This window comes from Siphateles boraxobius, unplaced genomic scaffold (assembly GCF_051911475.1).
Source record: "Siphateles boraxobius isolate OS27281-9 unplaced genomic scaffold, OSU_SipBor_1 41, whole genome shotgun sequence".
Lineage (NCBI taxonomy): Eukaryota > Metazoa > Chordata > Actinopteri > Cypriniformes > Leuciscidae > Siphateles > Siphateles boraxobius.
The window spans coordinates 20,825,634-20,850,579 of NW_027509042.1; the positions used below are offsets into that span (position 1 = coordinate 20,825,634).

General features: G+C 38.1%; 1 protein-coding gene and 1 pseudogene across 1 annotated transcript in view; both read left to right on the plus strand.

Annotated features, from left to right (window-relative positions):
• The first annotated feature begins 677 nt into the window (after positions 1 to 677).
• Positions 678 to 24,946, plus strand: part of hs2st1b (heparan sulfate 2-O-sulfotransferase 1b) — an 83,562-nt gene continuing 59,293 nt past the window's right edge. The window contains exon 1 of the mRNA XM_077198922.1: positions 678 to 1,121. Within this exon, the coding sequence (XP_077055037.1) occupies positions 998 to 1,121 (124 nt within the window). The 5' untranslated portion in view covers positions 678 to 997. The remainder of the gene's footprint in view (positions 1,122 to 24,946) is intronic.
• Positions 4,280 to 4,976, plus strand: LOC143706931 (uncharacterized; annotated as a pseudogene).

Sequence of the window (24,946 nt, forward strand, 5' to 3'; positions counted from 1 at the left end):
TGGCTTGCATGACGCCCCTGGATCAAATTGCTCTCACTAATAAAAATTTTACCAGACTAAATGCGGTCACTATACGGAGTCACACACAAATTCTAAAAGGACATTTAATTTCAAAACTAATTTTAACTAAAAGTGATCCCATATCTCATCTCTAAGCCACACGTGAACTGAAGTGTAGGGCCTACCCCCACTCAGAATAACCAAACATATTTTTATTTATTTATATGGTTTATAATTTATTATTATTGTTATTTAGAATTATATATATTCATAAATTATTGAGAAGAGTTACCTCCAAATATCGCTTCTAGAACTGCAAGATACACACAACTTTACACATTTGACTTGGCCACATAATGTAAAAGGCCAAAGTGAATAAATTAGGCTACTAAAAGAAAATAAACTTTCAATGAGACATTTATTGTGAAAGACACTTAGGCCAGTATTTAGCTCATGAATAGTAATAGGCTACTGTTATGCGTAGGCTACTACGTTTGCTCATAACATAGACTCGAGCAGAGACATAGAGAGAGTTTTTCAACGGCTCTGGACTCGAGGTCCAGAAACTGATTCTTATTAATATTCATGAGCCAAGTGAGTCCCGTTTCTGTCAATCTCCAACTCGATAGATGGCGCTATAAGCGTCATCTCGTTCCACTTGCTTCACTTCAGCCCGCGGAGGAATAAAATCCCTGTGTTGACTGACGCAGGAGAGCAGAGCGGTGGACGATTGGAGCTGCGCTGATGTGCAACAACTAAGACCGAGAGTCAAGAGTCCAGGGTTTTATCAGAATCCCACATTCCGCTAACAGATGATGGTCTGAAATGCCATTGTTTGTACTGATGTATTCGGTTTCCACATTAACAACTTTACTGTTTTCCCTGCGCATAATCGAGATCATATGTCCGGAGTCGATATCATTGCTCCAGTAACGGATTGATCGTCGCTTCTCATTCAAATTACGGCATGACATGTAGATAATCATCCGATACTTAGATGGGGCTCCTGAGGATCATCATGCCACCTAAGTTCCAGCTGCTGGCTGTTATGGCGTTTGGAGTGGCGATGCTTTTTATTGAGAACCAGATTCAGAAGCTGGAAGAGTCTCGGTCAAAGCTGGGTAAGACTGCGGTTTTGTCTCAAACCTTCTACTATCTAACCTAGCCAGTATGATAGGGACATGATATGCACGTTCGATTCTCGATTGGTATAGGCGCACATGATGCCCAACAATGCGGTTCATGTAGGCAGCTCATTAGGGTTTCACATTCTGTCTCCTTTACAACAAACACACAACTGCAAGAAAGACAACCGATTTTGCATTGCATAGTTCACCCACAAATGAAAATCCTATTCTATACCCCTCATCTTGTTCCTGACTTGTGACTTCTTATTTGTTTCTTCTGTGAAACAAAAAAAGGAGAGATTTTGAAGAATGCCGTTGCCATGTAGTGTCAATGAATAATAGTAAGTAAAGATGTCAAACCTGAAAAGGATACAGTATCACCAGTGAAGTAGCTCAGACTTCTCTTGTGTTATTCTTCATGTCTTTTGAAGCTGTATGATAGATTTGTGTAAGGGACAGACTGATATTTTGTTTAGAATCTTTACCTCCAGTGTGCAACAGTGCCCAATTTTTCAGAATTTTTTATTCCGGAAGTATTTTTTTTCGATAGGATAAAAAAAAAAAAAGTCTTCATAAGAGTCATAAGCCATGACCGAAATCAACCAGCTGAGGTGAATCACAACATTACAAACTTTAATTTGAATAAATTGAAAATTGGACAAAAAGACAAAGGTACTAGACTGTGTAATAAACTGCTTTATTGAGGGGAAATAACAACAATCCTATGAAGCATTGTAAAAGATGGGGAAATGCTTGGTGAAATAAAGATGGATTAATAAAAAAAATCCTGATTTAAAAATTGATTAGGTACAGTACCTGCCGAAATGTTGAAAACACTACAATTTATTTTATGTTTTTGAAAAAAAAGTATCTTATGTTCACCAAGGCTGCATTCATTTAAACAAACATAACAAAACAGGAAAACCGTAATGTGAAATATTATAACAATTTAAAATATTTTTTTTCTAAATGTAATTTATTCCCAACTCTTTTTTTTTTACCAGCATGAAACAGATTAATCCAAACATTAATTCAATTCAGTCAAGTGCAATGAGTGATTGTTCTTTGTGTTTAGTTGTTTGATCAACATTAAAAACGCAGACCGCAGCAGGGATATTAGGCTGTTTTCACTTTAAGAGTTAGGCTAATGGATTGATTCAGCATAGTCTACTGTTAGGCTACATATTGTGTTTTATTTCTCAACTGTTTACCTTCAGTTAAGACATAATTGACTGTTTATTGAGGCCTCAAAATTACCACAAGGGAAATTCCTTCATCGCGACACCCCTAGCTGACAGTTTAACAGTTTATGCACGGATCCAATATACTGTTACTCAACATGCGGTTTCTCTCAACTATTTAACGTTCCAAAACTAACTGTTTAGCTGAATACTCGCCAAGACAGGCATTTTGGCATAATTTTGTATGTATTTGACCGTTTAAGCGCAGTAAGCCAATCATTTTGGTACTTCTAGATGATATAGATTATATAGATATATAGACACACGCTTTTAGTGTGAGCACAAAACCTGCAGGAATGACTAAAATTGTGCGCAATACAAGCACTATAACCGGAGCGAATGAGACGAGAGAATGAGATGAGGCGGGTGTGTGTCACTTCATCGTCGGAGAGAAGAGAGCCAGAATGCCAAGCTGACGTTATTGCCTGTGTCCCGCTGGCAACAAAACTGAAAAGACCAAACGGAAAGACAGGAGACTGATCCGGGCCGATCATATGGAAAATCGTCCAAATCCGGTCCCTGACCGGTCGATTGGTACATCTCTAGTGAATGAAAATTGAAATTTTGTTCTGTTCCTCACATAATCATTGTCATATGACTCCAGAAGACTTGGAATAAAGAGCAGTAAAAAGTCTTGTGGGCACCTTTTAAATTCTGACAGTATTTTTATTTTTGGGTAAACCATCCCTTTAAACATAAACCATAGCAATATTCTTTCACTGGCACAGATACACTATTAAATGTTACTATTAAAAACTCAGCGAAAGGGTATTTTGTAGTACATTTCATCAAACTCTTAAGTCAACATGCTTTGCATCATGATCATGCAGTCAGTTTCGTCAACCATATGCATTATGTTTGCAAAGCAAATGCATCTTTGGTTGTGACCTGGGATGTCTGACTGTCAGAAATCATGCTTTGATTATAGCCTAAATGTTTATAGTAGTGTATTATGTGTTGATCATTCCTCGATTTCTTGAATAGAATACATTGTTTTTGTCTGAGCATTTTAGTATTCAGAGCTTTCTGTTTGTATCTCAAATGGTGTGATAATGCATCTGTGAGCTACATACCCACTGCTGATGTTCCTATTAAAGGCATGAAGCTGGCGTGTTTAATCACACACATCCTTCAGTGACCCATGACAAAGCAGCACAGGTGCATCCACACATTAGTGCGGCAGAACTGCCAGAACGAGTCCATTTATTTGGTCTGGCACTGAAAAGATTGCTAGAGAATGGGTAGAAGTCTGTGGAAATCCGTGAACATTTATTAGTGGAAAACTTAATTTGGACTCCGAAGTGAGAAAAGCACCACATGGTTTATGTTGAATGTTTCTCCAGAAATAGACATAGACAATAGACATAAGATATTTACATTTATTAAAAAAATTTTTATTTTGTTTCTTTGAGTTTTAAAAATGAATAGCATTAATAAAAGTTACAATAAATAATCATAGACGGCTGCGGACATCTGTATGATAGCTTTTGTTATGGAATAATCGGATCATTTGTGCTTAAAAACATAAACAGATAATTAGGCCTAATGGAATCTCATCAAAACAAATAGCATGACCGACAGAATATACATTTTCTGAAGTGGGAAAAACAGCAAATGTTGAATGTTTTTCCTGAAGAGGAAAAAATATAAACTCAGCAAAAAAAGAAACGTCCCTTTTTCAGGACTGTGTATTTCAACAAGAATGTTGTAAAAATCCAAATAACTTTACAGATCTTCATTGTAAAGGGTTTAAACAATGTTTTCCATGCATGTTCAATTAACCATAATCAATTAATTAACATGCACCTGTGGAATGGTCGTTAAGACCTTAACAGCTTACAGAGAGTAGGCATTTAAGGTCACTGTTCTAAAAACGCAGGACACTAAAGAGACTTGTCTACCCAAAGAAAGATGCACAGGGTCCCTGCTCATCTGCGTGAACGTGCATTAGGCATGCTGCAGGCACGAGGACTGCTGATGTGGCCAGGGCAATACATTGCCATGTCCGCACTGTGAGACGCCTAAGACAGCGCTACAGGGAGGACAGCTGATCATCCTCGCAGTGGAAGACCACGTGTAACAACACCTGCACAGGATGGGTACATCCGAATATCACACCTGCGGGACAGGTACAGGATGGCCACAACAACTGCCCGAGTCACACCAGGAACACACAATTCCTCCATCAGTGCTCAGACTGTCCGCAATAGGCTGGGAGAGGCTGCACTGAGGGCTTGTAGGCCTGTTGTAAGGCAGGTCCTTACCAGACATCACCAGCAACAACGCCGCCTATGGGCACAAACCCACCTTCGCTGGCCCAGACAGGAGTGGCAAAAAGTGCTCTTCACTGATGAGTCACGGTTTTGTCTCACCAGGGGTGATGGACGGATTCGTGTTTATCGTTGAAGGAATGAGCGTTACAGCGAGGCCTGTACCCTGGAGCGGGATCGATTTGGAGGTGGGGGGTCCGTCATGGTCTGGGGCGGTATATCACATCACCATCGGACTGAGCTTGTTGTCATTGCAGGCAATCTCAATGCCTTGAGGTACAGGGAAGACATCCTCCTACCTCATGTGGTACCCTTTATGCATGCTCATCCGGACATGATCCTCCAGCAGGACAATGCCACCAGCCATACTGCTCGTTCTGTGCGTGAGTTTCTGCATGACAGCAATGTCAGTGTTCTGCCATGGCCAGCGAAGAGCCCGGATCTCAATCCCATTGAGCATGTCTGGGACCTGCTGGATCGCAGGGTGAGGGCTAGGGCCATTCCCCCCAGAAATGTCCAGGACCTTGCAAGTGCCTTGGTGGAAGAGTGGGGTAACATCTCACAGCAAGAACTGACAAATCTGGTCCAGTCCATGAGGAGGAGATGCACTGCAGTACTTCAAGCAGCTGGTGGCCACACCAGATACTGACTGGTACTTTTGATTTTGAGCCTCCCTTCATTCAGGGACACATTATTCTATTTCTGTTAGTCACATGTCTGTGAAACATTTTTAGTTTATGTCTTATGGTGTTGACTCTTTTAGTGTTCATACAAATATTTACACACATTAATTTTACTGAAAGTAAAAACAGTTGAAAGTCAGAGGATGTTTCTTTTTCTGCTGAGTTTATATATATATATATATATATGTGTGTGTGTGTGTGTGTATATATATATATATATATATATATACACACACACGTATGCATACTGTGTGTGAGTTTATCTAAAATCATTATAATATGAATAAAAGTAAAATATTTTTATAATAAATAATTCTAGAGATCTATGAACATCTACATGCTTGCTTTTATTATTGAATAATCAAATCATTTGCTCGTAAAATATATAGGCTAAGGTACAAATACATAGGCCTAATGGAATCCAACCAAAGCAAATAGCACGACAGGCATCATTTACATATAGTGACACCTTTAAAATAAATGAATAAACATGCCACTCCGTTACCAGTGCAAATGATGCTGTCATATTTAGCATTGAGACCAGTTTCTGCATTATGGATGTGGAAATATTAATCATAAGTCCATGAAGTGGAGAGTTAATTAAATTGAAAAAATGCCGCCGTTCGAACCCTGTGATGGACGTTTGTTGAGGCTTAGTATGCCAGGACTGACAGAGGAGTGAAATCTGATTTGTCCTGTGCAGGCTTTGAATTTATAGACTCTGCACTATGCTTATTAGGTTGTCTCACATGACATGGTTCATTAGAAGATGGAAAACCCTTAGCTTTGCCTCCCACTCCACTAAGTTACAAGCATCACTGTCAAGCTATAAATCTGGTGTTCAGCCACTGCCAACAGGTCTATTATTGGGGTTTTTCTTGTGCCATAGATTATACAACATCAGTTTATTTTCATTCCTCTACCAGCTGTGCAGCTCACAAAGAGAAATAAGCGGAAGGCTGTGTGCAGTGTGACAGGAATAGCTCCCCTTTAAAAAGCCCACGTTGCACGTCGTAAAATTCTCTTAATGTTGCACTATAGGCAAAGAGATGAAAGCGCCGAAAGACTGAATTTCTGAAATCCATTTGATGCCAATGATATGCAGCATAATCTCTCGGATATGCTGTGCAAATAGTTCACTGGATTGTTAGAAATGCATTTGGAGGCATGAAATAGCAGGCTTGTAGTATTTATGCATTAAAGACAGTAAAGACATTTATAAATGCAGTTCTTTTGAACTTTCTGTAAAAAATGTATCACAGTTTCCATAAAAATATCAAGCAGCACAAATGTTTTTAACATTGATAACAACAAATGTTTCCAAATGTGACCTTTTAAGAATACTTTCTTTCATTCCTTTTTATCAAACTTTCTACTTACTGAAAGTCCTTTTCACTTATCACACAACAAGCATTTTATCAATCATTTTGAAAGGTCTCTTTCTGCAGTGAAGGTAGTGAACTGTTAACAGACATACAGACAAGATTGGATGTCCTTGTTAACAGGTGATTCATTCTTATGTCAGACACTGAAATCTCTCAGGACTGGGGGACAAACTTGCTGTCCATGTGCCCAGGGGTGAGTGGCTGATAACAGAGCTCTCTAAATTGGATACCTTTCTTTGATGAGTTTTAAATGGAGTGATTTATTGTTTGTCATCAAGGCAGCACTTCTCAGCTGTTTTACTAGAACTCATCTCATGTTCTGAGAATTGAATGTGGGTCCTGTGTTGTCTGGCTAGATGCAGAACAGGTCTGATCTGATGACAGTGCAATATATATATATATATATATATATATATATATATATATATATATATATATATATATAATTTTTTTTTGTCTGGCTTGCTTTTCTGTTGTGTACAGTCTCTTGCGGGCAAAATAATACCTCTATCTTGGGCTTCAAGACAAGTGGTTTGATTCCTTGTGATTTTATGGGAAATGGTGCAAATGTTGATTTGACTTCCTAATTAAAAGCTAATTTATGCAGACTGCTATGATGCTAATATCTTTAAAATATTATAGAATATAAAAAAATTAGAAATCTTATATTTACGTCTTATTCTCTTTGCAAAAAAAGATGTTGATTGAGCACAATTAAAGTAATTTTTCAGTTCAGTTGTTTTGAAAGGAGAGTTAACCCAAAAATGAAAATTCTGTCATAATTTACTCATCCTCATGTTGTTCCAAACCAGTAAAACTGATTAAATGTAGGTTTTTATTCACATTTAAACATTGATCAGCAAACAAACAGAAGCTCAACCGAACCTGCTTGATGTGCGAGAACAAACCTCATTGGTTCTTGCGGAAGCTCAAACGTGCTGCGTAACATAATGAATCTAATTGGTTCTCACACGTCAAACGAACATGCTTGAGCTTCCATTTACCACAACTGATGTGTGAGTTGATGAACGGATTGAATTTAGGTTTTTATTCACATATAAACATTCATCATAAAGCGATCATGTCTCTTCTGAAAATTTTGACTAAACCACTCAATTCATATGGAATAGTTTTACAATCTCTTTATGAACTTTTTGAAGCGTCATAGTGGTAGTTGCATAGCTGTCAATGGAGAGGACATAAATCACTGACATTTTATTAAAAATATTTTTATTTGTGTTCCGAAGATAAACGAAAGTCTTACGGGTTTGGAACAGCACGAGGGTGAGAAATTAATGATAGAATTTAAATTTTTTGGTGAACTAACCATTTAAGGTAAGAAAAACATGTAGAAAAGAAATGTGCTTAAACCGTTTTCTTATGCCAGGTTCAGAATACAAGATATCAGCCGGATTTGGTCATGATCCGTTGGACGTAGGTTGTCTTGGTGATTTGTAAATGACACTGTCCGTTGGGACTATCTTACATAGTGTGTTATAGTGGATCACATAGTCTGTGATGCTTCACGTCCTGACAGAAAGAATAGCATGTTTACATTTTTTACACAGCTCTTACGTACTTTCAAACATGGCAAACTAAAGAGACAATGGTATTGGCGTTGCTAGGTGAAATTATTCAATGGAGGAAAGGTTCGTGGAGCTATGGCAACAATTCTCCTGCCTTTATGATGTATCCTCGAGTGACTTTAACAGAGTGAAAAAAGATAAATGCTGGTGAACGATAGCGGAGGCACTTCAGCAACAGAAGAAGCAACCGAGTGTGCCGCTTTGGTTGCCAATGTTTGTTTGTGCTCTTGCTTCTCCGCCTTCTCACACGCTGTATAAGACGGCAAGCTATGATTGGTCAGGAATCAACATGTAGTTCTGACTTGTTCCTACAACACCACATGAATTTAGGAGTCAAAATCGCATAATATGACAGACAGTGACTATCGTAACTAGGGGTGTAACGATATTCAAACCGAACCGAAAAACCGCGATACAGAACCCACGATACGAATCGCGATACCCTCATGGCGTACCGAACACGCCCCGCCTCCTACTACCCCGGTCCAGCGGACCTCATGTCTTATGTGTAGCTACACAACGAATTCAGTTTTGTTGCCTAACCACCATTAACACCATATAATAGCAAGCTCCGTGTTTTTGTTACTTTCGATAATAAGCAAGGTGTAATCTTTCAAGTTCTGTCTATTTGATCAGGAAATTCAAGGAATAAATGCCGTTTTGTTGCTCTTTGATGTGACGGGACAGATCTCTGTACTAGCTCCTCATTTCATGCGGCAGCGCGGAGCGCGAGTAAACGCGATCATCTCTTCCTCAGTTACAGAATAAACATGAATGGACACCTGAAGGTATGTTGAAAGATACAGTATACTTACTGAAAGCCATCATAACACGTGTAATCGCTCAATCAGTGTTTCAGCAGCGGAAAGACGTCAATAAAACAGCTTAGTTTGCCATAGCATTATTAGCATTAGCATTATTATTACATAGCATTATTACTATATTAGCCTGTATATTAGGCTATATTTTACTTAACCTGTTAATGATATCTTGATTATTTAATGTATGTTTCAAATATCTTTCATGAAAATGACAGCAACTGTGCAAATTATTATATTTCAATAACGCATTAGAGTAAAAACACAAGTTAATGCAAAAACTGCCTTATGTTCAGTTTATGACATGTTTTCATACAATGTGTTGGGTGTTGATTATTATATCTAAAAAATAAATAGCATCTGAATTTAGGCTAAAAGTCTTGGCTCTGTTGTTAACCTTTAATGTTATAGGCTAGTATTGTGCGTGCTCCTTATATAGTTTACAGCATTAGCAGATCTTTTTTTTTAATCTTTGCCAAACGTTTAATTGTAATTGAATTAATTTAAAGACAAAGACACATTTTTTTAATTAAACCACTGTTTAAAAAAAATTAAAAAATAAGCAATTTTAGCTTTCTAAACCCCACCCCACCGAATAGAGCTGAACCGAGACGTCAAAACCGTGGGAAGAACCGAACCATCAGTTTTGTGTATCGTTACACCCCTAATCGTAACGGACAAAAATATTGTGTAGTCTGAACCCGCCATTATTCATCTCCCTTGCACAAAAACAATATTAGAAACTTCAATAAAATACACTTTCTCAAAATTAATTAAATTGCACAGGAAAACACCACACTTTTTGCAGACCTGCAATATTCCCTTATAGCACAAATAAATCTCGGAGATGTCTATTTGATGTCTGCATTTACATCTGCAAGATGTATTTTTTAGAGTGTTTGCTCCTCTGCAATACATCTCTAGGACGTTTCCTGTTAGATGTCATACAGACATTTAGAAGATGTCAGAGACAGTTGCGTTCAGTCCAAGTTTAAAATCTGCTCCAGTTATTGGAAACTGTCTTTAAGTATGTTCAGTTCAGTCTTAGAATGTTTCAGCTGTCGTTAAAAGTGTCCCCGGCATTAGACGTTTATCAGATGTTATACACAGCAGATGCTTTCCAGATTAACAGATCTTTAGCATACATCTTACAGACGTACATGTGCTATCTGGGTTTAAATGTTAAAGTACACTTGGATTTAATATCTTTATCTTTGTTACATTGTTACAACAGCTTTTATAATTGTTGAAATTCTGTTTTACTGATATCTGTAATGGTAGAGCAGATGAAAGGTGCATTGATGTTGTGCCATTTATTTAAATCTTTCCCCGACGGAACTTTTCGTCATTTGAGAAAAAACGCATCCCCGCCATTGACAGATTTTTCCACTTTTCTGTTTTCACTGTGATATGGTAGGGGGCGCTATTACTCATCTTCTGATAGAGTCCTGGATCTCCTGATCAAAACACTTGAGAAGATGCAGAAACAATCGATATCATATGTAATCATATGCATATGTAAAATAACGTGATCACCAACATTAAACAGCATATAAACTGCCTAATGTTACTTGAATGAAATGTCGACCCAGGATGAGCAGTAGGACAGTGCTAGTTTTGTATTTTTTTGTATTTGTGAAAATGATAAAAAAAATGCAGGCACTGGGTGGCAACTTTATTTTTGAAATGCTGGTAGAAAAAGAGTTAATGGGCATGAATTTGCTTTTACCATAGTCCATTGCATGTTGATTTTGCTCTTGGTGTGAGTAGACCATTTGTTGGCAGAATCCTTTTTTTTTTTTCATGTTTTGTGTGAAAGGGCCTTTAGGTACTTGAAAGTTCCCTTTCATGATTTCCAATTACCCATGATGGCAGGATCTCTACAACAATCTTGATGTTAGGTTTGTGTGTGTTGTAAAGCACAGGGAATCTGTTATGCAGCTTTTCACATATTGCTTACAGGCATCTCCCTGGAAATATAATACATACAGGGGTCAGCTCCATTTTCTAGAGATTATCTTGCAACCCGCTGGCACTCCATTGGCATGGGAGGAACTGGTAAATTGGTTGGGAAGTTACCTGCACTTTGTTCACCTGTTCACAAGCATATGTTTCTGTAAATGCCTACCTGAACCTGATATCACTTATACTGAAACTGAGATCCTGCCAGTGAGAGTGTATTAGTTTGACACATTAGTTTATCAATAGGCTATATGTTGAAAATGTCTCCCAACTAGCATATAAGCATATGTTTCAGTTAGAGACCTACATATGAAAAAGCGCCACCGACACACTTGTAAACCGTATACACATTATGCTTTCGCGCCACGTTTGTGTTTGTAACTTTGTGAAACATTAGTAAACCATATGTATGTTGTTGTAAATATTGTAGTAAACCACAATATGTACATCACAGAGGAACATGACATGCTGCTTGGCTAAAGCTAAAGTACTTCAGAGATTCGATCGTGCTGCGAATATGACACAGTGTTTTCCAAAATCATTTGAAAGTTCAACCAATGGAGTCTGGATTTCAGGTGTGGTGGTGGTAGGTATAGTGGGTTGGGAATAGGGCTGTAAAATGGGTTGGGAATAGGGGTGTAAAGTCGATTAATCCTGATTAATTACATCTAACATAAAAACCTGTGTTTTCATAGTGTATATATATTAGGGGTGTAACGGTTCACAAAATTCACGGTTCGGTTCGATACGATACAGTGGTGCCATGACACGGTTCGGTTCGATGCGATACAGCAAAAAGAAAAATGCCAGAGAAATTTCCTATTTATTAAAAGAAAAATTAGTTTTAAATAAGTGTGAGTTTTCCTACATCTTGAAACTTTTAGTTTTATAAATGGGGGTAATCATTGAAGGATGAACAAATAATGTTTTGGTCATCACATTAAAAATAACATTTAAATATGATCATATTTGAGTTTTGAAGTGTTGGAAAAAGATGTGTGATGTACTTGAAAGCATTTTACTATTTCTGTCAAACTTCCATGGTTACAGTGAGTGTTACTACATTAAATCCATGGCGAATGTTGCTGATCTGTGGACTTAAAACCTATTCGTTCGGGTCACATGACGTCACTGTAGCTTTGCGCCGCCATCTTGACGACCGACGGTCTCAGTAATGCCTGCAATATGTTGTGCAGTTGGCTGCAACAACAGCCGAAAGAGGAACGCCGAACTGGTATTTTATTCTATACCAAAAGAAAAGGATAAATTGTCTCATATAGTATCATGTCTCATCTTTCTGTGTGCACACACCCGATCCGAAGCGTGCAGCTATGGACCCCAATTCACTGCGCGAGTAATGAATTGAGCTCTGTTTCGTGTCTGAATGGACAAATACACACACCATTCTGTTTAAATGTCCGTTTTGGAGACTATTCAATTCATTCGATTATGTCTTAAACAGAGTTGTCATCCAGTCTCTTTGGTAGAGAGAGAGAGAGAGACGAGGAAAACAAACAAGCATGCAAATGGAAATTATCGAGCTCATTTTTTTTTTATCGTGCGATTAATTGATTTATTGACTATCGCGACAGGCCTAATCCAGATTAATGACAGTGAGCCGTGTCTAACAGCTGGCAAGCTATCAGCTGTTAGCCACAATAGCTAGCTAACAACTCGCTACCTAGTCAGAGCAAACTACCACCAAAATCATACATTTGAATTTTTTTATAATACCTACTTTCCCCATGATTAAATATAAATCCTTGGTGGACTACCGAACCAAAAGCCTCGTATGCCTACCGGTTCAATGCGAATACATGTATCGTTACACCCCTTATATATATATATATATAGCCTCTACTGTGACGATTTGTCGAGAGACCAATCGGACACTGATTGACAGTTGGAGTATGCTTTGATTGGTTTAATCATTCAAAATGTCTTATAATATTTTTATTACGTTTACAAGCACCACCATCTCTGAACAAATGACACACATCAGTTTAAAACCAAAAGAATAAAGGCATAGTTAGTTGTTTGTCCATTCTTTGACTTTTCAGTGTAATTTCTGTGTAATCAATCAGTAATCAATCTTGCCATTGCGTTCATGATCAGACATGTTTCATGTTATGTTTTATTGAGTTTGGCCTAGTTTGCCCTATTGTGTGGCCTAGTTTTTCCGTGTGTTTAGTCATTTAGTCCACCTGGTGTTCATCAATTATCTCATTATATCCCTTGTTTAGTTCTTGTATAAGTACTCGTTGTGTTAAGTAACGTTTTGTTCAGTTCTTGGTCCTGTGGATGTGTTCCCCATTTTTACACCCCATCTCTTGTGGATTATTGAATTAAAGACTATTTCTTTGTACTCTTCGTCTTTGTGCGCTGCTTATATCCAGCCACTCTTGACAATGTACCGCTGTATCAGTGTCCTTATTTGCACATATATATATATATATATATATATATATATATAAAATATGTCCATAAAAACTTGTTCTGATCATATGAACTGTGATCTGCTTTGCTGTTAAACTCATTGCGACGTTACATGCATAAACTGCTCTCATGTTGTTTTTGTCGCGTATTAAATATTGTTGCAGTCAAATTTTTTCATGCGTTGGTATTCAAACTCCAGCTCTAACCGCATCCTGGGAAAAATGCAAACAACACTTTTGTGCTACCGTGCTGATACACTTATGACGCGTGTCCGAACAGGCAGAGGCGCTGAACCGGTCTTGTGTTACATTTGAATTCTTCGCTGTAATGTGTTCTCATCACTGATCTATATAGAATGAATATATCATTCTATATAGATCAGTGGTTCTCATGCGTATCACAGCGTAATGATTGGATTAAAAGAGTTTATTTTAATGAATAATAGGGAGAAACTGGTGACGTAGATGTGTCAGGCCATGGCAGCCAACCATTACTCCAAAATGAATGCATGTACCTCACTTTTTCGTGACATAGGTTCAACTTTTCTTTTTAAAACGGAAGAATGAAAGAGGCCAGAAAAACATAAACCACTTTAAGGCCGTGTGTCCACCAATGCGTTTTTAGCCAGCTGAAAACGCCTAGCTGTGGGCGCTTGAGAGCATTTTGGCAGCGCAGCGTTTCTTCAGTTCAGACGATTCGTTGCTATGATACAGAATATCCACAGCACAGTTTACTTGTAACTGATTTCGCAGATAATTTGTTTCATGCTAAAAAAAATGTTCATCCATTTTGTTTGGTTAGCTCTGCTGGTTGACGTCGTTGTACAGAAAGAATGTTGTGACAGTTGGTCGGTGTGGTATTTGTTCCGCCCCTCCTCTACTGTGAATGGACGGCTGGGTAAAAAGTGACAGTGATGAGCGCTGCGTTTTACCCAAAGTTGAACATTCTTCAACTCTCGGCGACGAGTAAAAAAAAACGCAGAGTGCTCATGCTTCAGCATGAAAAAAACGCTCAGCGCCTCGTAACGCTCATGGCGTTCTAAAAACGCGGCACTCCCATTGAAAAAAATTGAAAAAATATGCCAGACGCGTGAAAAAACGCTTTGGTGGACACACGGCCTAAAAATAACACTTTTCCCTTAATAATAAACACAATGAGTGCTTTTGGTGTTTTTTCATTGATGTGAAACCATATCTGTTAACATCTCAAAAACACACTATAGGGTTTCATTACCCTTTAAGTGTCCTCTCAGTTTTTAAAACAGTGGTCGCAGATACACAAGGTTTTTTTGTGTCTTCTGGGGGCCTTTTAAGAGTACGATCGACCATATAATGAACATACATTTGGCATATGTTGATATGTTTGGAACTTGTAGAATAAAAGGTCACTTTTCTAATCTTTGTACGTTGCTGTCTCCAAAGATGAGACTGACCAATCCCCCCTCCCCCTCTCCCCCTTTTGAATAGAAATCCCTTTTGAAAGAAGTGGGTTATTGCCACTTGGAGTCCAAATCTGAAAGCAGACAACCCATAGAAGCCCAGTGAGGGAACAGCTGAATAGATTTTCCAACTCGCTTCCCTCTGTGCTCCTCCCCTTTATCCGAAAATTAAAATGGCTCTTGTTCTGTAGTGGATTCCCTGCTCAACCTGCGGGTCTCCTTGGCAAAGTTGTGTTTGCTGTGAGGCTAGTGAGGGAAAAAGGAATGGCTGATTGACAGCTGCCTCTCATTTCACTGTGAACTCTAGTCTGTTGTTCCACAGAGACTTCCCCTTAGTTTTATCACAAAGAAAGCACTCTCAGGAAAAACCTGTATGGGCCATATGGAACATCGATTTTGAATGGGTGTAGTTTTGCCCCGTTCTTTCTGTTTTTAATATTTGAGCCCATTCCAAACCCCCTTCCAACAGCCCCCCCCCCCCCCCACACACACACACACAAAAGCAAAGTGAATAATTGTTTCGTCACACTAATATTGGAATTGCCATGCTATAACATCCCTGTACAACTAAGAGTACTGCTATATTAATTTTGTTGGGGTGCTTATGTTTTCATATATAATATAAACAAATTGTTACATATATATACAGGTCCTTCTCAAAAAATTATGAGAAGGACCATCATTGACACCCTCAAGCAAGAGGGTTAGACACAGAAAGAAATTTCAAAGAAATCAAGGCACCTCAGTGGGAAGTCTGTGGGAAGGAAAAAGTGTGGCAAAAAACACTGCACAACGAGAAGAGGTGACCGGACCCTGAGGAAGATTGTGGAGAAGGACCGATTCCAGACCTTGGGGGACCTGCGGAAGCAGTGGACTGAGTCTGGAGTAGAAACATCCAGAGCCACCGTGCACAGACGTGTGCAGGAAATGGGCTACAGGTGCCGCATTCCCCAGGTCAAGCCACTTTTGAACCAGAAACAGCGGCAGAAGCGCCTGACCTGGGCTACAGAGAAGCAGCACTGGACTGTTGCTCAGTGGTCCAAAGTACTTTTTTAGGATGAAAGCAAATTTTGCATGTCATTCAGAAATCAAAGTGCCAGAGTCTGGAGGAAGACTGGGGAGAAGGAAATGCCAAAATGCCTGAAGTCCAGTGTCAAGTACCCACAGTCAGTGATGGTCAGGGGTGGCATGTCAGCTGCTGGTGTTAGTCCACTGTGTTTTATCAAGGGCCGGGTCAATGCAGCTAGCTATCAGGAGATTTTGGAGCACTACATGCTTCCATCTGCTGAAAAGATTTATGGAGATGAAGATTTCATTTTTCAGCACAACCTGGCACCTGCTCACAGTGCCAAAACCACTGGTAAATGGTTTACTGACCATGGTATTACTGTGCTCAATTGGCCTGCCATAGAGAATCTGTGGGATATTGTGATTAGAAAGTTGAGAGACGCAAGACCCAACACTCTGGATGAGCTTAAGATCGCTATCGAAGCATCCTGGGCCTCCATAACACCTCAGCAGTGCCACAGGCTGATTGCCTCCATGCCACGCCGCATTGAAGCAGTCATTTCTCCAAAAGGATTCCCGACCAAGTATTGAGTGCATAACTGAACATAATTATTTTTTGTAGGTTGACTTTTTTTGTATTAAAAACACTTCCTTTATTGGTCGGATGATATATGCAAATTTTTTGAGATAGGAATTTTTGGTTTTCATGAGCTGTATGCCAAGATCATCAGTATTAAAACAATAAAAGACCTGAAATATTTCAGTTGGTGTGCAATGAATCTAAAATATATGAAAGTTTAATTTTTATCATTACATTATGGAAAATAATGAACTTTATCACAATATGCTAATTTTTTGAGAAGGACCTGTATATATATATATATATATATATATATATATATATATGTATATGTATGTATGTGTGTGTGTGTGTGTATGTATATATATATATATATATATATATATATATACACAGTGTGTATTTTAAATACTATATTTTTTCCCCAGTCTTTCAATGAATACAGGAAATGTAGGTGTCACCTTTTTAATAGAACACCTGGTTTGTGCATTCTCGGATTAATAGGCATTTTATAGGCATTTTAAAGATTACGTTTTCAACCCTGTTACTGCTGAAGTTTTGAGGTCGACAATCAATATTTTCTGAAGATTAATAATGCCCTACAGAGAATAAACGGTTGGGTGGATATACCATAGCATAAAATTATAAATGTATATATATATATAAAAAAATAAATTCAGGCCATATTTTGTATTTTTATTCATGAAATTATGCAAGTATTGTTTTCCTAATAAATTGGACTGAATGTATTCACTCCCTTTCCTTTGTGTCTTTGCATGGCTATGTTTAATTGTCTCTCCCCCTGTGTTGCTCTATTAATCATTCCCTCGAAGTCTAGCTTTTAGATTAATCAAGTGACAAATGATCCAGGCTGCATGGCTGTTGAATCATAGCTCATCAGACCAATGCTCCACAACACTAGGGGTTTCACCTGCAACCTAAAGATTTTCTCATTCTATCTTTCATGGCGTATGTTTTCCCACTGCACACAATTTCATTAATACAATCTTCAAAACCTTTTCACAGCTGCAGTCCACTTATCAGTTGCTCCCATAAGGAAATTCTGACTGCTGAGTCTCTTTCAGGGCTGAAATTAATTATCCTTAATATCGCTAAATGAGAATAGCTGAATATTAATAGCACCAGTGCTGACCTAAGAATAGCGCTCGTCTGAGATCATTTGTTTCCATTCTCATCTCGCTCAGCCATCCTGGAGCCCCATGCCAGAGGCTTTTCTAACGTGCAAGTATGTTCTTGCAAACATTCACTTCTCCATCACTACCCACACATCACCCCAGCCTCCACTCCAGCCGGCCTCTCACGTCGGCAGCCTCACACACGCTCCAATGATCACTGTAATGTTGTCAGGGGAGAGCAAGTGTACCATACACACTGGTAATAATGGACAGTTGGAGGTTTTTAGTAGCAACAATGAAACTGGTTTTGCTTCAGGAGCTGGTCTTGGCATTGGACATGTTTTGCATTGGACATCAAGTCAGAAGCATTATATAAAAATATTAATATTGTCTTGGATAATTTGTAGATTGATTGTTTCCAAAAAGATCTTGACCAAAAAGTGTCTTTCTAGAAGCTTGAATCATTCATAAGCTTCTATAACTAAATTTCAACCCACATATTTTAATGCATTTTTTATATAAATGCTGGATGGAAAGACCAAGATGTGAATTTTTAAATACTTATATCTGGGTCTTTCCATCTAGCATTTGTACAATATAATTATTTTTATAATTGTTTATTTATAAATTTTTTTGGACATGAATAAACCATGAATCACATAAATGAGGTCATGTGACTGAACAATTAGCTCAGATGATTGGCTGTTATTATCCTTTAAATCTTTCAGATGCTGTTGCTTCCAGACAGAAGGCGTCTGTTGCAAATCGCTTGCAAAATTGAAGTTCATCAGAGCATTTTGTTTGTGCGCCCTAAACCAAAAGTAATTTATTACATTAATAAAAGAGCAAGTTGTTTTGCCAGTGGCTACACCTCCCGTTTTCATTTTGAGACAGATTTCCTAGTAGTCGTGATTTCGTCCTCTTGAACGAATGGGGCATTATTTGCAAATTGTTTTTGAGAAAATCTGTTTTTTCATTTAAATTAAACTTGAATGGACTTGGCTTGTGAAGTGAGTGACCGATGAATTAGAATTTTAAAGGGCTGTTCACACCAGTCACAAAAAGGAAAAAGTTGGCACATCAAAGCTCCTTTAATAGAAATATTATTTATTGCATATTCTAACCAAAAGCGATGTTTCGAGCCATATGGCTCTTGATCAGAAAATGAAACCATTTACAAGAAGGCCCTTATATAGTATTACATTGCATTTTTTCTTCTTCATGTGATGTATACTCTGTATGTAAGGGCCTACTTGTCAATGATTTCATTGTCTGATGAAGAGCCATATGGCTCGAAATGAGCATGCAATGCATCAAATATTTTTTCTATTTATGGAGCTGTGGCGTGCGCCAATTTTTTCCTTTCTGTGAATTTGTTTTTTGTTTGTGTTTGAGCAATCTCATTGAGCTTTTTGCCTGCTGGATGTGCACACTTTTTGTCTAGTTTGTTTGATGGGAAAATATGGTGTGATTTTTTTTAATGGCGCCTGCCATCAATGCGACAGATGTTTATTTTATTTTAAGCTTAGGTGTTCTCTTTTTCATTGTACTGCGATTTAAAAACTGGCCATCCAATAAAATTTGCAGGTTTGGTCACATACCCAGAATTGCTGCTGTTATAATTAGGTGCCACTAACAAACTATTTTGCTAAGTGACAATAAGAAAGGAAGAATACAAAACTGGCTTGCTTGCCAAACTATGTTTGTTCAATTAAATGTTAGTTGCCCTTTATTATTTGCATCGATCTCAACCAGATTGGCTGAGATTTCTTCAAATCCAGAGCTTCATTTACCCATGAAGGTCATTGCAGAAAGAAGCCACATTCGTGATGATACAGTGTCACTCAAATTCAGACTTCTTTTGAACACAGACAGGACTTGGATATAAATCTCACCCATTTTAACAAACATATCATATTCACTATCCCACAGAAAAGCCAATATGACAGCCACTGTGTAACAGCAGCCTGTTGTGAGAGTTGCTGTGCATGCAGTGAAGGAATTGATCTGCTGGTGAGAGAGATGATCTCAAAGATAAAGACTGAACAGAGATCCTATAGATAACAACCTCTTTCCCAGAGCCAGTTTGTGAAGAATTTCTCACTTTGGCTGGCATAGCTCGCTGTAGCTTCCACACACAGCAAGAAGGTGAAAGTTGTTGTGCTGAATCACTACGGCAGAAGGATCGTCATAAATTATTCATCACACTCTCACACCTTACTGCCGCCTTGGCACAGAAAGGGAATGCTGGCTACTATATTCACTCGTCTCAAGTGTTTGTGTAATCCAAGTAAAACTATTGATGGCTTTTTGACAGCTCTTTTTTGATCTATCAATAGTAGCAGTGAAAGGCTCACATTCTGAAGGATTGCTTTAAAGAAATCTGATGATGACTAGTTTGTGACTTTGATGTGACTTTCGTCTCTTGCTTATGTGGACAGCTGCATCTACCCGCTGAGATCAAAGATACAGACACATGCTCTTGATCTTAACCTCTGCCTTATGAATAACACTTTTTAATCCATATTTTCACCTTTCTGCTTAATACTGAGACTACATTGGGTCAAGGTGACTCTTGCCAACCAGGAATGACTGCTGGGACACCAAATGCCAAAATATAACCATTGATTGGAAATAATGAAGAAAAACAAACCCAAAAATAGCTCAAATGCATGAATTGCATCCTATTTCTGTTGTATACAGTTGTATAAAGTAGGCCTTTGTAGTTTCAAGAATATATTTGTATCCAGCAAGTCACAAGTCACAGTTTCTGCCGCACGCCATGCAGATAATTGGTTTTGTGACAGTTTTAGAGTAAACCTGCTACTCTCACCAATAAAAGGTGAGAAATGAGAAATGGTTATTATTATGAGTTGTCACAGTAGATCATTGGTGACGTATTTTGTTTGTGTGTAGTGAAACAATAAATCATATAATGTTTACACTGACATAATTGATAGAAAATATGAAGAGACATTTTATCGTTTGTCTTGGACTAAAAAAAAAGATCAATAATCATGGCAAAAAATGTTTTATTTAAATTACAGCAGCAACATAAATGTTTAAGTTAATAAGTGGAATTTTTTTTTACAGGTTGTTATTGTTTGCTGTTTTGAAACTTTGAACTCGAAACTGTGCTGCATTATATTTTTTTCTTGGTAATTTAGCGTGCAGTTTCATACTCTGCCTGTAGATGCTGTTTTATGAAGGCCCACCCCTTGAACATCTCTGGCCTCTCCCCTGCTGTGAAGAACCTGTAATAAATCCAAACATGATTCTTGACCATGTTGCGATCATGGTTAGTGAATAAATGCAGTCCGTGCAACCTCTGTGCTTACAATGCAGAGTAAAAATGTAACATAATTTGGAGGTTTTAGAATTAATATTAGCTATTTAAAATGTTCAATTTCACAATACAGTCAAACAGTAATATTATGAGATATTATTACAATTTTAAATAATGGTTTTCCATTTTAATAAACTTAAAAATGTAATTTATTCATTTGATGGCAAAGCTGAATTTTCAGTAATTATCATTATTCCAGTCTTCAGTGTTACACGAATCACGATTCTTTAGAAATAATTTTGATAATAATTTCAAATAGAGAAAACGTTTATTTTAATTTGTAATATTTTGAAATAAATGCAGCCTTTGTGATCATAAGAGACCTCTTCCAAAACATTTTTTTACAGGTACTGTCTGTGTGTGTGTGTGTGTGTGTGTGTGTGTGTGTGTGTGTGTGTGTGTGTGTATACATACTGTATATATATATATATATATATATATATATATATATATATATATATATACACACACACACACACATACATTTTATATATATATATATATATATATATATATACACACACACACCTCAACTTAATGCATTGAATCTGCAGGTTGTGCGATAAAAATGTGTCTACAGGCAGTGGCGGATTTAGCAAATTGGGGGCCCAAGGCGAAGGTATGGGGCCCCCCATCCGATCTTTAAAAGAGAACGAAAAAAAAAAATGTACCGACTGAATGGTGGATAGACAGGTAAAGCTAATCTACGGGGAAGTAAAGGTTGGAGAGGAGAAAAAAAACTTCCCCTTTAAACCCTGCATACACTTCTTTACTCCAAAATGAAGATGGAAGGCAAAGAACACAAAGTAGCCTACACAAACTTATAGTCACGTTGGAACCCAACAGAGAATAAGGTTTCAGATAACACCTGTCTTTGCCAAAATGCCAGGAAAACCAGCACTGTTTATTCTTTTTTTAAGATCAAATCAATGTCAATATAACCAGCAAGACAAGTAGCTAGGATAAACCCCCCACAAACAGTCATATACCTAGCAAAATATCACAAACAGCCATATACTTACCAAATATTGCCAAGAAGTGAGTGTGTGAGTGAGTGTCTTTGAGAGAGAAAAGAGAAATTGTTCTCAACATCACACGCTTCTGACACAGAGAGAGTCCTACTTGTTGAATTCTTCTCACAGTAGCAATAAAAATGTTTGTCATCTTCGGCAGTGTTGCCAAAATACTTATCAACGTCTTTTCGATTTTTCTTTTATTTAAGCCGCTTGGGTAACGTTTCATTTTCATGTTTAGACTCGTCTTGCTTCATCTCTGTTTGTGTACTTCCCTGTCCTCCTGTCACTGTGTGTTTATCTTTCGCGGTGTGCACCGTTACGGACTAGTCCATTTCATTGTGAAAGAAGGGGGTGTATGTGTAGGGACAGATAACCATGAACTAGACATTTTAACTACTACTTCAACGTTTCAACGTATTTCTTAAGAATATAAATAAAATTTACCATGCTTTTGAAGCGTTCATGGTGATAAGGGGCTTTTTCTTTTGACTTTTTTTCTAAGTTGGTTGGGGGCCCCCCTACTATGACTGCTGGTAGGGGGGCCCAAACAGCCGCATACCTATGCCTGTATGTTAAAGGGCTGGTAAAACACATTTTTTCGAAGGCTTGATTGTGTTTGTGGGGTGCACTGTAACATGTGTTCATGCTTCGTTTTAAAAAAAATTGCATTATTTTTCAATATTTCACCTTTATTCTACACTGCTCTGTCCATCCTTGTAAAAACGGTCGGATGGTTTCCGGGTTCTATGAAGCCAGTCCCTCAAAAATACGCAATGGGCTCAGATTGGTTAGCTGGCCCAGTGTGTTGTGATTCGCTAACCGCCTAGTGCATGTTTTTTGGAAACGTCACGCCCCTTACCTTTACCGGTAGTTTGTGCTTTGGTGTGTTATAAACAATGGCATCAATCGGACACAGAGAATGTTAGTTAAGATGATCGAACAGAACCTGTTCAAGAACGGCTGTTAAACAACATTTTAGAAAGGTTTGTTTTTTGTTGTTGTTTGTCTCATTACTTTTTAGATACGCTGTTATTAAATTGTACTAATTATTATAGTATTACAAGAAATAAGCTTCATATTCATAAACAAGAATTTCATTTAATCGTTCTGACAAATTATACTAACGTTACAGTCCTCAAAGGGATTTTTTTTGAGTAAAGACTGCAGATCTATAGTGATCGTTATTGACTGTATGGCACCGTTACATTTGTATTTTTAGAACGATTGTAGCCAAATATCTGTCGCCAGAACTATTAACCCAAAACGAACACTAAACATTGGCTTTACTACAGTAAGTTCAAATCTAAATCAAACACAGAACCATGTTTAGCATGACTGTAGATAAACAATACATAAAAGCTCTAATCAAATAATAATTTACACTAATTCCAAGTTCGCTGTTGAGATTTAAAAAAGTTTGTAACATTAGGTATGAATGAGCATTTAACAAGCTGGTTTGCAGAGGCAAACAGCGTAGTCGTTTACTTCCTTGCTGCAACGTACAATTAACAATACGAACTATTGCAGGAAAACACATCGACGAAAAATAAATCATACTTACAGGTTGTGCCCGTAAACAACAGCTTCTGTTCTTAAAGTTGGAACTGCTCCATCTTTCAGGACAAGTCGTTGTGCGAATCCTGCATTGAGCTTGCGAAGATTGTGGAAGCTTTCCTCCGTAAAATGTTCAGCACAGAGAGCGAGATATGGGTCATCATTATGAGGGACCAAGTTAAAAATAAATTTTAACCATTGATCCCTGACTCCCCCGGCCCTAGGAACGCTGAACAAAGTGGACCTGCAATCCGGATGAAAATAACAGCGTTTCGACGGGATTGCGGCAACAACAGCCTACTAATGTTATACCACAACAACTCTTCTCCAAAGCAAAAATGTCCTCGCCCCCCTTATTTAGTATTCTCGGAGGAGGGGTTTAGTGGGGTTAGTGATGTCAGCAACCCTGGAGGAATGTCGTGTAGTCCCTACCGGCCGTTTGCTGTAGTCCTTAGAAATTGATTTCTTTAAAAGCAAATATCTCCCTTTGCCTTGAACTTTGAGCGTTGTGACTTTGCAGATGTTGTTTATGCTCAAACAGCAACATTACACACTAGCTAAAGTTAGAGAAGGGAAATTGTGTTTTACTACCCTTTTAAGACCGCAACTGTCTACAGGGACGACTACGCGTGCGTCCATGTAACAGGGACTGAGGTCTTGTTGGGCATAAAGTGATACGTTGACAAACTATACGATGCAAAATTTATTTTTAGTTCACGGTTTAGCTATTTATCTAAAGCTAGCGGCTTCGAAACTGAAACGGCATATTCTCACTGTTTGTATGCCATTGTAGGCAATACTACCCTTCTAAACCGTATAGTGTAGTGCATAATATGTAGTTTCTCATTTGGGACAAAACTGAGGATAGTTCTATGTATTTTAACCCAAACCAGAAGTAATCAGTAGTTTCACTGGTGTTGGACTGGTAAGTGTTCCTGCAAAATCTGAAGCCTGCAATCTTCCTGCATTAGAGTTCTGTGCTATTAGTTCTTCACACAGTTCCCTGAGGTGTGCAACACTGTCAAAGTGTCACACCGCACAGCATCCATTAATATGGTTTTCTCACTCACACGTCTGTGTCACAGTCTGATAACAGTCAGAAATAATAACCACCAGTTCAGGTCATGCTGTTCCTCAACTAATCCACTGCCTCATTTGTTTGTTTTGTTAATCTCTTCTATCTAAAAGTTTCTATCTACAAGAGAGTAGAGCGTATGAGGGTCCTTCAGCCAGTTAGTGGAGAAGGACCCTTATACTTTTGCTCTAGTGTCTTGTTGATGCATCGTAGTCTTATTATTTTATTAATTTGAAATAACCAAACGTGTGATGTGCCAGAGCTTCAACAGATGCTCATGCTGGT